At 37.2% G+C, this 13,401-nt stretch overlaps 1 protein-coding gene across 12 annotated transcripts in view; it reads left to right on the plus strand.

Moving 5' to 3' along the window:
- LOC120948822 (uncharacterized) overlaps window positions 1-13,401 on the plus strand; it is a 120,696-nt gene that overhangs the window by 74,751 nt on the left and 32,544 nt on the right. For all 12 annotated transcript variants that reach the window (XM_049606420.1, XM_049606422.1, XM_049606423.1 and 9 more), the window contains 2 exons: window positions 4,977-5,154; window positions 7,425-7,590. In XM_049606420.1, the coding sequence (XP_049462377.1) occupies window positions 4,977-5,154; window positions 7,425-7,590 (344 nt within the window). The remainder of the gene's footprint in view (window positions 1-4,976; window positions 5,155-7,424; window positions 7,591-13,401) is intronic.

Consider the following 13,401-nt stretch of genomic DNA (forward strand, 5'->3'; position numbering starts at 1 on the left):
TCATACATCGAGAGATACTTGGCACCGCAGGGGTACCTCAAAGCAGCAATTTAGGCCCGCTGCTCTTCATCCAATTGCGCAGTAGGATATTTCACATGGAGGGACGATATTACCTAATGTACGCAAAAAGTCACGTACGCATAATGCAGGAGAGGGCCAGTCTGGTGGTACAATCGTCAACTCGTACGACGTAACAACATGCCCGTCATGGATTCAAGTCCCGAATAGACCGTGCCCCCATACGTAGGACTGACTATCTTGCTATGGTAACAATAAGTCACTGAAAGCCAAGCTCACTTCACTAGTGGGTACAGGCAGGCCTTGACCGACAGCGGTTGTTGTGCCAAAGAAGAAGAAGCTCTTCATTGTTTGTATAAACGATGTGGGGCAATTGCTAGCGGAACACCGTTGTCTTCTGTTTGCCGATGACGTTAAGCTGTTCGCTCCTATCAACGAAACCAATGACTGCATCAATCTTCAACGCGCCATCAACCTGTTTAGCATATGGTGCCGTGATAATGCAATGGTGCTATTTATCGAAAAATGACGCGTCTTGTCTTTTTACCATTCTCAATCCTGCACACGATTTAACTACCAGATACATATCCGTTGAACGCACCGATACATTCCGCGATCTTTGGATCATTCTCGACACACGTTTAACATTTAACCATCATCTAGAGAATATATTGTCCAGAGGGAACCAACTATTGGATTGGATTATTCGATCAACGCAAGGTTTCCATAATCCTATGACCATAAAAACAATCTACTCTCGCCCGATCAGTGTTAGAACACGGCAGTATAGTTAGCGACCCCTGCACTGAACAATGGAGTAATCGAATCGAGGCCATCCAAAGAAAAGCGACTAGATATGTTGAAAGACTCTTACCATGGCCACAGGGCGATGTGTTACCGTCATACCATTCCAGTTGTCTGCTTTTAGGGATTCAGACGTTGAAAAAATGCCGTGAGATAGCTAAATACCTTTTTATATCAGGACTATTCAACCACCACATTGATGCTCCTACTCTACTAGCTAAGATAGAATTTAACGCGCCATCTAGGAATCCACGTACACGTCAACTAATATCCGTCCCTCTTTATAGAACTCGTTTTTTCCAGTCTGATCCTATGTCAGCTATGTCAGCTATCAATAACTATGATTTATTTGATATCACACGAACATATCACAGAATATTTTTAGAGATAGACTCAGGACACAACTTACGTAATAATCATATTTCAATATACATTTTCTATTCTTGTGCACCAGTTCTCCCATATCGATTTATGTACCTTACATAGTCTATAAGCACTAATTTACGTACATTCATGTAAGATCTTCAAGATCCCGTTGGATTAATCAATAAACACATTAAACATATTAAACATGTTTATCGAACATAACTATTCGGTTTGGTTTGGTAAACGTCCGGTCCGGTGTTTTTCAAATTCGACCAAAAAGGAAGTTATTTTGTATTTGACATTCGATGTGTCAAATCAGTACAATTTGCTCAAAATAACTGTCAAATTTAGAAACTAGCGTATAGCGAAATCGCGTACATCGAGTATGGCGTACATCGGGGAATACCTGTACTCTGTTCATCAATACTGTTGTGTGTGGGTTGATGTTTTTATCAATCTCAATAATTCTTAGAACCCCATTCTTATATCTTCAGGCGTGCCACCGGCCGACGGGAAAATTTACTGGCTGGCCCTGGGCCTTGCCATCGGGCTGAACGTGTTAATAAGCACTGTTGCTGTAATCCAACGTGGCCCAGCAATTGACGTCAATAAAATAAAACAAATAAAATAAGAGGTACCACGTATCTCGGAGAATACCTGTGGTTCATCATTTGATTCGAAATCCTGTATTAGCAAAATATTAGGTATGTTCCCGAGCTACACGGTTTATGCGTTTCCAAAGCAACCGATTAAGTCACAGTTCTGAAGTTACTGCTTATTCGAATTACTGGAATATCACGTTTTTATCCTAAATACATATAAAACAAGTAAAGACTGTACATATCATTTATACGCTCTATACTCCAAACTATGATTAGTTAAAATTAAGTATTAAAAAAATTCATCAGCACTTCCAATCAATAAACCAATTAACTCTTCTTCTTCTTCTTTTGGCTCAACAACCATTGTCGGTCAAGGCCTGCCTGTACCACTTGTGTGAGGTTGACTTTCAATGTCTTTTGGATTACCCCCCATAGCAGGGCAATCAGTCGCGGCACGGTCTATTTGGGACTTGAACCCATGACGAACCAATCAGCTAATAAAAAAAAACCTAATTTCAATTTTTGGGTTTAAAGGGAATTGAATATTGGACCCCTAAGGAATGCCGGTTTACTGTGTAAACAAACTGCCCTACATTTAATAGCGGCTTTGAGGATTCCATAGAAATCTGTCAGGTAGTAGAGTTTAATACATGAAATCGTCTACGTGTTTTTTTTTATTTCCAAAGTAAATTCAAGCTAGTCGATCTCAATACCAAAACTCTTGCGGGAAAAAGATCAAAAGCGATCTTTTAGTTGATTCAAAGTAAAATATTCAGTTTCTGCCATGGATAATTAAGTACTGATATGTTTTGAAAATGATGAAATAAAATCATATCAACAATATTTTATGAGCCAAAAGGACCTAAATATAGTTAAATGAAGATAGGATAGTTCAATGAAATTAGATAATCATTGATTATTATTTTGAATATCTATTAGGGAATTCCATATGTTTTGGCTTACATTCCAAGTTTGTAAGTGTGTTCAGAGACTTCTCCGAGAATTGGTCTGACGATTTGACTCCTACTGTGATTTCGGAGGCCCATCTTTATTGATTTGTCGATCGTTGTCGGCCAAGGCCTGCCTGTACCCACTAGTGAAGTGTCAAACTCAACTCATAAGAGGGCCACAAGTACAGATTTTCAGTGATTCGTGGGCCGCAAAGTTGAGAATAAAAAATATATCTCAATATTCATATAAAATACTGTTTAAAATCATTATTGTTAAACAAATTGACTTTTTGTAGTCCTCGCTTCAAATCTGGAAATTGACTTTTTGTAATCCTCGCTTCAAATCTGGAATAGTTTCTTATTTACAAATTTGCTATGTTTTTTTATTGTGCACTTTTTTATTTAAAAAAAATGTTTAATGTACTTTTAAAGTCACATGCGTTGTTTTCATCCTTATTATTAAAATAGGAAATTTCTCATTAGTCGCGTTCTAACACGGTACTTCTGTTAGAAAATATCACTCAACCACACTTTTTCACTGAGGTAGGGGAAGTCTACCAGCCTGTTGCGAATCTTTTTCAAGCCATCCGAGCTATCCACCGCTGGATGAATAACAAAAATATTTGCATGCAATTTTTTGATAGATCAAGAGGAAAATTGTAAAAAAAAACGTGTTTAAACATTATTTTTCGCTAATTTCTAAGTTTGAAGGGGTATATGGTGGTATATGGTGGTATATTCATTTCTTAATACAAGAACCCATATTTTACGAATAATTTTGTTAAATTACGATAATTTTATCTGAAGAAGATTCATGGTGTGTGATCCCATAAAGATTGGCAAATCTTGTTTTGCACTTGAAGGGAGATGATTCGCGAATTGAGGTATGGACTGTGTGAGCTAATCTATTAATAAGCTATGTATCGCACGATTTCGGCATTTCGATTATTTTAATTCTTCATCTAAATACTTTAGGCTTAAGCATAATCATATCATTTTGGTTTAGATTTTTGGGGAGGTTCAAAAGTACATTAATTCGTCTTGCAAAATGTGGGGTACACAAAATTCCAACTTGGCTACAATCATCTTTATTAAAATTGATGGTGGCATGATTATGACAAAAAAACAGAAGTGGCTCCAATCGAACATCAATGATGTAACATTATAAGGTTGGAGCCGTGCAAATCGGAGAAATTCGGAGCCGAATGAATCCTTTACTTGGCACTCGGGGGCATTGAGATGGTCAAATTCGGTGGGACCGACCGGATCCATTTCTCACAGTAGATTAGCCGCTCCGTGCGACAACCGATGACTCCAACGGTTCCGAATGGATTTAAACGGCTCTATAGGCTTCGGACGGCACCAAACGGAACTGTTGGTTTGATTTGGCCGGATTCGAAGTTGCTATAGCTAAGATCGAAAATGGTTTTGAGCCGTGGATGCGATTCTGACAATCCATCATTAGTTGTTGCGAAGTTTCCAAGTGTGTATCAAGTTATTTCAAGTTATTTTCATTACTTTCTCGTTGGTAGAAGGTAGTCGCAAATCTATTTTTCCATATAGAATGTGCAATCGAGTGTGCACAATACTATGCTAATATTCAGAATATAATCGAAACATAATACCGACTGAGTTTGCATTCAATTCAATGTTTCTTAAGGGTCTCTATTGTTCTGTACGATTGTGTAGAATAAGTTTATGAGATGTTATGGGTACATTCATGTTAGATTCGATAAATATACCATCTAAATGATAGTTCTTCTCTGGAAAATTAAATACACTTCGACAAATAGTAATAACAGTTTTTTGGTTTGGAGTGATTTTAGCAATTCTCAAAATATACTTGCGAGCTGCATTCAGCATTGACGAGGGCCGCATGCGGCCCGCGGGCCGCCAGTTTGACATACCTGATATAAGGGAATAGTTGAATTACTTAGAGGAATGTTGCAAATCGGTAGTGGAATTGTGCAAGCATGCTGTGGAAGTTTGCAATCATATAGGGGAGTGTTGTAATCGACTAGGAGAATTAGGCAATCATACTGTGGAGCTGTCATAAGACTGTGGGTGCCGCTGATTCGAATAGAGTAAAATAATGGAAAATAAACCCCAATATAACAATTAGAAATTTAAATATAAAGTGAATGGTTTCTCGCATCTTATGAACTAATACTAATAATTTCCAGAACTATTAAACTAATAATTTCCTATTTACATCTTATCCGTTCTGTTTCAATAGATACGGAATTTCGTATTACTATAGATCCCAATGCCAGGCAGATTGAAAGCCCTACTGTACATTGTGCACCTGACTTAACACGGACACCAAAAAAAAACTTTAAAAAGAGATATATTAGCCTCCGAGCCCCTTCGACCGAATTGAAAGCTGTTTGGCAAAACTTACTTACAAGGCAAATGTGAGTATAATATATATATTTATATATTTATATATATATATAATTATAAATGTATAGTAGCGACCCGAGAACCCGTAGAAAACTCGCACGGGTTACAGGTTTTCACACTTTCCCGAATCATTCTTAAACATTGCAAAGACTACGTCATGATGCTTCAAAAAGTAGATGATACCTCAATTATTACAGGGTTTCACACTTTATCTCAAGACCGCGGGACCCCTTCCCGAATCTGTCTTAGTCAAAGCCAAGACTGCGGTATGATGCTTGAAAACGTTGATGATACCTGAATTCATCGGATGCAATGCTGAATCTGCGGCACATTTCTCGAAACACACTGGTCCGCGTCGAGGACATGCGGTCAAATATTTTTTTACACGGATAACCTTTGTGTACATCAGTGTACTGAAAACAGTGAATTATTTTTTCGTGTTTTTACCAGAAAAGATGATTTAAACAGTTTAAACTACTTTCTTAACACTTGTAAATATTTTAATTAAACAAATATGCATTCACTCATTTTATTAAATTGTCTTTTTTGGTAAAAAAACGAAAAGGATAATTGAGTGTTTCTAATAGACTGATGTACACAAAGGTTATCCGTGTAAAAAAATATTCGACCGCATGTCCTCGGCGCGGACCAGTGTGTTTCGAGAAATGTGCCGCAGATTCAGCATTGCATCCGATGAATTCAGGTATCATCAACGTTTTCAGGTATCATCAACGATTTCAAGCATCATACCGCAATCTTGGCTTTGGCTAAGACAGATTCGGGAAGGGGTCCCGCGGTCTTGAGATAAAGTGTGAAACCCTGTATGCAATGCTGAATCTGCGGCATCATGGCCAATGTATGAACGAGTTCAAATATTAGCCAAAATCGCTTTGACCAACTTGGATGCGAATTAACAGAAGAAAGCCTTTAAATACATTTCCAGTCAAATTAATGAGCCAATTATCAACCATCCTTCGAAGGCCAGATCGATTCATCATTACAGGGTTTCACACTTTATCTCAAGACCGCGGGACCTCTTCCCGAATCTGTCTTGGTCAATGCCAAGACGGCGGTATGATGCTTGAAAACATTGATGATACCTAAATTCATTGGATGCAATGCGCCGAGGACATGCGGTCCAATAATTTTTTACACGTATAACCTTTGTGTACATCAGTGTACTGATAACATCCAATTATTCTTTTCGTGTTTTTACCAAAAAGACAAATTAATAAAATGAATGAAAGCATATATGTTGAATTTAAATATTTGAAAAGTGTTCAGAAAGTAGTTTCAACTATTTTAATACTCTTTATTTATTTATTTATTTATTTATTTATTTGACCGCATGTCCTCGGCGCCGAACAGTGTGTTCGAGAAATGTGCCGCAGATTCAGCATTGCACCCAATGAATTCAGGTATCATCAACGTTTTCAAGCATCATACCGCAGTCTTGGAATTGGCTAAGACAGATTCGGGAAGGGGTCCCGCGGTCTTGAGATAAAGTGTGAAACCCTGTATTACTTACATACTTGTTCGGCGCTACAACCGCTTTGCGGTCTTGACCTGCCTCAGGAGTGTCCGAAACCGCTCACGGTCTCTCGCCTTCATCTGCCAATCCGTCATTGGTTATAACGATAGAAAAGTTAGACTCATCATTATAATCACAATTAAATTTTAAAGAGAAACGGACCTTTAGATGACAAACTGCCTGTAACGAATTTTTGGCTACATGTTAAATCGGCGTGAGTCAATCGCCAGACTGCAGAACGATACTTGAAATCGTTGACGATACCAGGATCTGCGGAGTTGTATCGTAAAACTGCGGCACACTATCTCACTCCTGGGACATACAACTTGACAGCTTAAATGTTTATTTATTTTTTATTTGAGCTCCCACTGTTTGGGGGATGGAAAAGTAATCTGTAATGACTTTTATTAGTTTGTAAGCGAATTAATTATTGATGCACTCTCTTAAAACATAAAATTTGAAATTTAAAAAAATTGGCTTTCAAGTTATGTGTCCCTGGGGTACGATAGTATGCCCGAAAAAGTGTTCCGCAGTCTTGTGATACAAATCCGGAGATCCCGATATCGTCAACGTTTTCACGTATCTTTTCGCAGTTTTGCGATTGACTCACGCCAATTCATCAAAATGTACCGCGGTCTTGAATTCTATAGGAAAACTTGGTAATTCGAGAAATATCAAAAAAATATAATATAACAAGTAACATTTATTACCATCATCTTATTGTTGGCCTGTATATCTGTTTCGTTGCAGCTTTTTAGTAAATGCAACACTCGGCTCAACTCCCATGAGTAGTCCTTTAGACTCACCGGATATATTACAGTCATTCTTACCATTTACCGATATTGGAACGACAGTTACCTCGGCAGCTTCGGTGAAGGTGGGATCGTTGAACAGCATGCAGATTAAAAATCAACAGGTGTGTCCCCTAAGTTCCATACCATTAGCAACATATTGCCATAGTAACAGTAACGTTAGCAATGCAAGCTTACATAATGTAGCCACAAATGTTCTAAGCGGTATAGGGTTAAGTAGTAGCAGAAAATTTTCTTTATCTAGTCCGCGAAATAATCCTGTAGATAGTCGTAGTTATAGATCGCTAACAACGGTCCAGAATTCAATATCTGAATTGCCAGAGCTGATTTTACTACACCATGGTACACATCATAATTCAATCAACGATTCTGCTTCACATATAGTCGATAGAAAAAAATCTGACGGATCAATAGATACAGCTGATGAGAAAAATCAAAACTATCTTAATCATGAGAATGTTCGAGGCTCATTAAAGGCCGTGTCCACTGAGGAATGGCAAAATAGTGTTGCATTAAATACTATCGATAACCTTCGAAAACTTCCAGGTAGCTGTAATCCCCTCTCTACACGAGATCGTATACTGCACAGCTTTTCTCGTGGTTTGCACGATAATACACGATCAATAGTAGAGTTTAATCTCAGTTCCGTTGGACGTTCTTTTATCGATAATACGGACGAGTCGGATACAGAAGTACATTCTATTGCAATAGAAGATGATTACATTTCGACACCGGAGACACCACCTCCAAACGTATCGCCATCATCTACAATTAAGATGTTCGATTCTTTTTCTAACGATTTGGACATTGCATCCCCACATGAAGCTAACCAGAATAGTAAGACTACAGAATACAGTAAATTTCTTCTGGCGAGCGGTTATGGAGGTTCCTGGGATTTGCTTGAGCTTGATCTAGATTTTCATAAGGTGAATTGCGATCCATCGTTTGGAAATGATGTAACTGAAGCAGAATTTCTTGGCGATGATGATGATCCATTTGGTATGCTCCCCACACAACCTACCCCGCCTAATTTACTGGATTTGTAGTCGAAACAGAGTGTTTTAGTTTTCAATGAATATAACGACTATTATCAACGATCAAGAAGTGAATCAGATCGGGACATTTTATGCGAATATCGAACAATGCATGTTGGTAATATTAGGGTTTCATTAGATTAATTTGATGTCACTGACAAATTACGTAACGCAAAGAAAAATTGGCGACTTCGCTACAAGTTTAATAGAATTTAACATTGGAAGCTACCCTTCTGAATAAATTGTGTAATGGTTTTGGGTGTAACTTCTTCTTGATGACTGTTCTTTGCCTTTATGTTGTTTTATGAAAGTGGCTTGCAAGGCCTCTTTCTCAACCTCCAGTTTCGTCGTAGGGCCTACGCTCTCTGGCTTTGTAGAGGCCAAGCGAGCCAAGACGAGAGAAACTAGCGCAGCCCTTCGGTAAAGGGCATTCGTTCGGATGCAGCGGGGGGATTCGTTAAGAACAAGGGGGGGATTCGTTAAGAACAAACAGACGCTCCCAAGTTGAGTCATAAACATCAATCGTCTACCCCTCTCTCAATTTAGTCATGCAACCCATCCGTACATGGGGTTAAGTTCCCCCTTATACCCAAGCCTGGATAACTGAGAGAAATGTTACCGTTCGAGGGACAATACGACGGAGACGTATTGAGTAGGCGTAGGAGTAGGAGTAGGAGTAGGGAATGGGGCGGCCCCATGGGACAGTCGTAAACTCGAACGACTCAATAACATGCCCGTCATGGGTTGAAGCCCAGAATGGACCGTCCCCCCGTAGCAAGGATTGACTATCGGGCTACGTGGTAATGAATTAAGTCTTGAAAGAATAAGCCAGCTTGTCAGCGCAGGACGTTACGCCAAATAGAAGTAGAAGAAGGGAAGGGAGAGCCTATTCTAAAGGTTTCAAATCCACCACTGTGTAGTATCATCCCTTCAAAAAATTCCACAAAAATTTAAACAGCGATCTTTTCGACAAATAACACAGCAAAACAATAATTAATGAATACAAAATAAATATTTTAAAATATTTTTAAAATATCTTAAGGTTTCGAGCAGATGATACCACTTGCAACCCTCGCAATGTTTGACGGGTACACTACTGTATAGACAGGTAGTTTTTATTTTGCTTTTTTTAAATAAAAAAAAGCTAAACTTTTGCTGAAACCAAGCAAACTACTTGATTATAAACTGTATGTCAATCATAATCGTGTAAAATATTACAAGTTAATGTTTTTTTGCAAAGAAAATTGCATATAAAAAGTTAACCCCTGGCTATCATATATGATAGTCTTGCACCCCTATGAAACATTATGGCTTAATTAGACGGAGGATACTTGCATACTGTCATTCGATTTTGGAATCTATCCTTCAAATAGGATTTGACGGATACATGCCAGTCGGAAAATCGGAATTCGGCATGTTCATTACCGATTTGCTCCCGAATAGGATTTTTTCTGTCACTGTCGATAGAGCGAATTGAATTTACTGCTGATGATTGATAATAACAACACAAATGACAAACAACGAAGGATTGTTTCGGATAAAGCTAAGAAAATCAATAAAATAAATAATAAATGTGAAAGGTGACGGATAAATTCTCTTGCCTTATTACACGTACGTGAGGTAATTTTGTGCCAGAGTCTAAGTTTGACAGATAAATGCCAATCGAGAAATGACAGTTTTTTCCTCCGTCTCATAAGACCTTATCTGGCTATCATATGTGATTGCTATGGCACTCAAAGTGTTAACATGTTGCACTCGATGAATAACAATGCTTACATTCGAAAGTGACTTGGAAAACCCTATAAGAGGAATATTCACAAATTGGAAGAAATAATGAACTGTAGACTGAAAATTAACGAAACCCTTAGGATTGAAGTTTTTTAATGAATTATGTTGCTATTTTAAACATTTTATTTGTTTACTTTGCTCATCAGCTGTTTGCTGTAATGCGTTATCTGACGGATTTTCGTCTGTAAAATACCTCATTCACTGTATATTTCACCTCTTCTGGCCGCACGATCAAAGCTGCCTTGTTGGTTGGAGACTGCACCAGTATTAGACAGTGTACCTGTTTTCGACAGGGTAACTTAAAACGTGTCATTACGCACAAATGTGTTGAAAACTGTCGCAATACAATTTTTTAAAAATAGAGATATGATCGTTTATTATTCATATACGAAGTTTCACATCATTTCCTTGCATATTTTTCAAAATATCAAAAAAAACTGTGCAGAGTTTTACATGTTTCGGCAGATTTGCTGTCAGACAATATTTCGGCAGGTTTCATTATAAAGAGAACCAGAGCACTAAACCAATGAAAGTGTGGTTTTTTATGAAAGATTCTATAGTTGCAAAATCTATTCTAGCCCACAAAACATTTTATAATCACGAAAAACTTATATTTATTCGCTTTAAATGCTACCGAAAATAGGTACAGGAATCTTGGAATCTTTGGAAATGTGTGTATAACGGTTATCAGTCCAGAAATTCAAAAAAATACATCAATTACTTGTCATTGACAACTTTTAACTGTCAAAATCAAATTCGTTGTATCTGCGAACCGTCGTAACTCGAGGGGATCGTAACCAAGGATAATGTATTTAGAGGATAATGTATCATTTATAACACCTTGATCGTAACTCGGGGCACGCCTGTATACGGTAAATGTTGATTTTTGACAGATCAATGCTGTGGGCTCCTGCCGAAACATGAAACAATAACACAGTTTTGATTTTGCTGAATATTCATTTATAAGTTGATCAGAACACTACAACGCGTATGTTGACACATAAAACCACTTTTTTATTAAATATTACCAATTTCACTATAAATAATCCAATAACTTGAGAGAAAAATAATAATTAGTGAGCCAGTGGGAGCCGTACTCTATCGCTGTTCAGGCAGTCTCATTTCTGAAATGCCTACTTTTTTAGGAACTCACATCAAAGTGACTGAAAAATTTGCCACATAAAGTTAATAATTTAAGTACATTTCACCACCAATCTTAGGAAAGCGAGTGTTTAAAACTGTTTTAAATATTTATGTCTATCTATTGGCATTGATTAAAACATTTACCGACCCGTATTTGCGTTACCGAAAATAGGAGCCTGGAATAACAGCCTGCCGAAATAGGAAATACATTTAACCTTCGTTTCTATGACCAAAAATACACCCTCATCTTTATGACCACCTACCCGTGTAGGTCATACATTTTTTATGGGAGTTTGCATTTCTGGATGGCAAATAGATCATATCTTCTGTTTTAGTTATTGAAATAACTTCAGATTTTCAGGGAAGCTGCATAAAAGCTGCATAAGCTTTGTTCTTGCCAGTGCGTCTAGATGGTAAATTTTATCATATGTTCTGTTTTAGTTAGTAAAATTACTTCAAATTTTCTGGAAAACTTCATAAAGCTTTGATCATGCCCATATAAAAAAAATGGCATTTTCAAAATTATTTTTCATGTTTTTTATTTTAACTTTTTTTACCCCTTACTTCTATGATCATCTACCCGGGTAGGTCATACATTTTGTATGAGAAATTGCACTTATACGTAATTGTGCATAACTTCTATTTTAGTTATTGAAATGACTTCAAATTTTCAGGAAAGCTGCATAAAACTTCGTTCTTGCCAATATAAAAAAGTGAAGTTGCTACACACTTTTTCCAAACTTTTTTTTCTGCTATTGGGAGTACAGTCAGAATTCAATAGTTGAACGCTTTTTAGTTGGCATGCTTTTTAGTTGAACGCTCGATAGTAGGCACAACTATACTTCTTCTTCTATGGTGGTATGAAAATAGGTTTTAAGAATGTAAACATTTTGAGATGTTACACTAACCTTAATTTAATTGCAATTTTCCAACTCCCATACAAAGAGCAAGATTGTTGTTTTTTTAGTAAACATTTTGACACTTGGCGTAAGGTGCCTGGCGGTTTAAACTCGACGATGCGATACTGTGGGGATACTGGCACGATACTATTATCCTAAGTTAAACCCCAAGCAATGATGTAATATTTTAGTTATTTGGGAAAATATGTATTATAGGGTAAGTGTACCAATTATGGCCATAGTACCAATTATGGCCATAGCAACCAATATTTTTGCTTAAAACAGTAAATATACATTCTGCAACTATGGATTGATTTTTTAATTCAAATATTAGCATTTTAAAACATTTATGTTTCAATAGTTACATGCGAGGAACTTCCATTTATATAATATCACCTTTTTAAAATAAGCAGCCAAGATTTTTGCCACCTCTTATCATTTTACTAAGAGCAGCTCAGTGATTTTCAAGCATCTAAGCATAGTGTTATGTGAAAAAACACCATTATGGTGCAAAATGCTAGATATGTAACAACTTCAAAACAAAATTTAACAATATTTCAACAAAAAGATGTATTTTTCCATATGTCCAGAATTGGTACAACTTAACAACGATGTTCCAATTATCGCACAAGGGCAAGTGAACCAATTATGGCCATAGCACCAATATTGGTGCTTATTGAACATTGGTGACTTTTAAAGCTTTTAACCACATATTCTACTATAAAACTTAATATAGGCAATTATTATTACAGATTTCACGAATTGATGTTTCACCTTTGTACATAATAGGCACCTATACTTCTTCTTCTATTTGGTGTAACATTAATGTAACAGTTAGTGTAACTAATACTCAATCCTTGCTACAGGGGAAAGGTCCATTCTTCGCTTGAACCCATAATCCATATTATCCTGTCAATGGCCCCGTGTATGGTAATTCCAGCATATAGAACAGTGTGTTCAGTAGTCTCAGCAAGAGCTTCTGTGCTACATAGGTGCCCCATGGATGAAGGGACTCATAAACTATAGGGGCCAGTAGAGGGATCCTGAGCAC

Source organism: Anopheles coluzzii, chromosome 2, assembly GCF_943734685.1.
Source record: "Anopheles coluzzii chromosome 2, AcolN3, whole genome shotgun sequence".
Lineage (NCBI taxonomy): Eukaryota > Metazoa > Arthropoda > Insecta > Diptera > Culicidae > Anopheles > Anopheles coluzzii.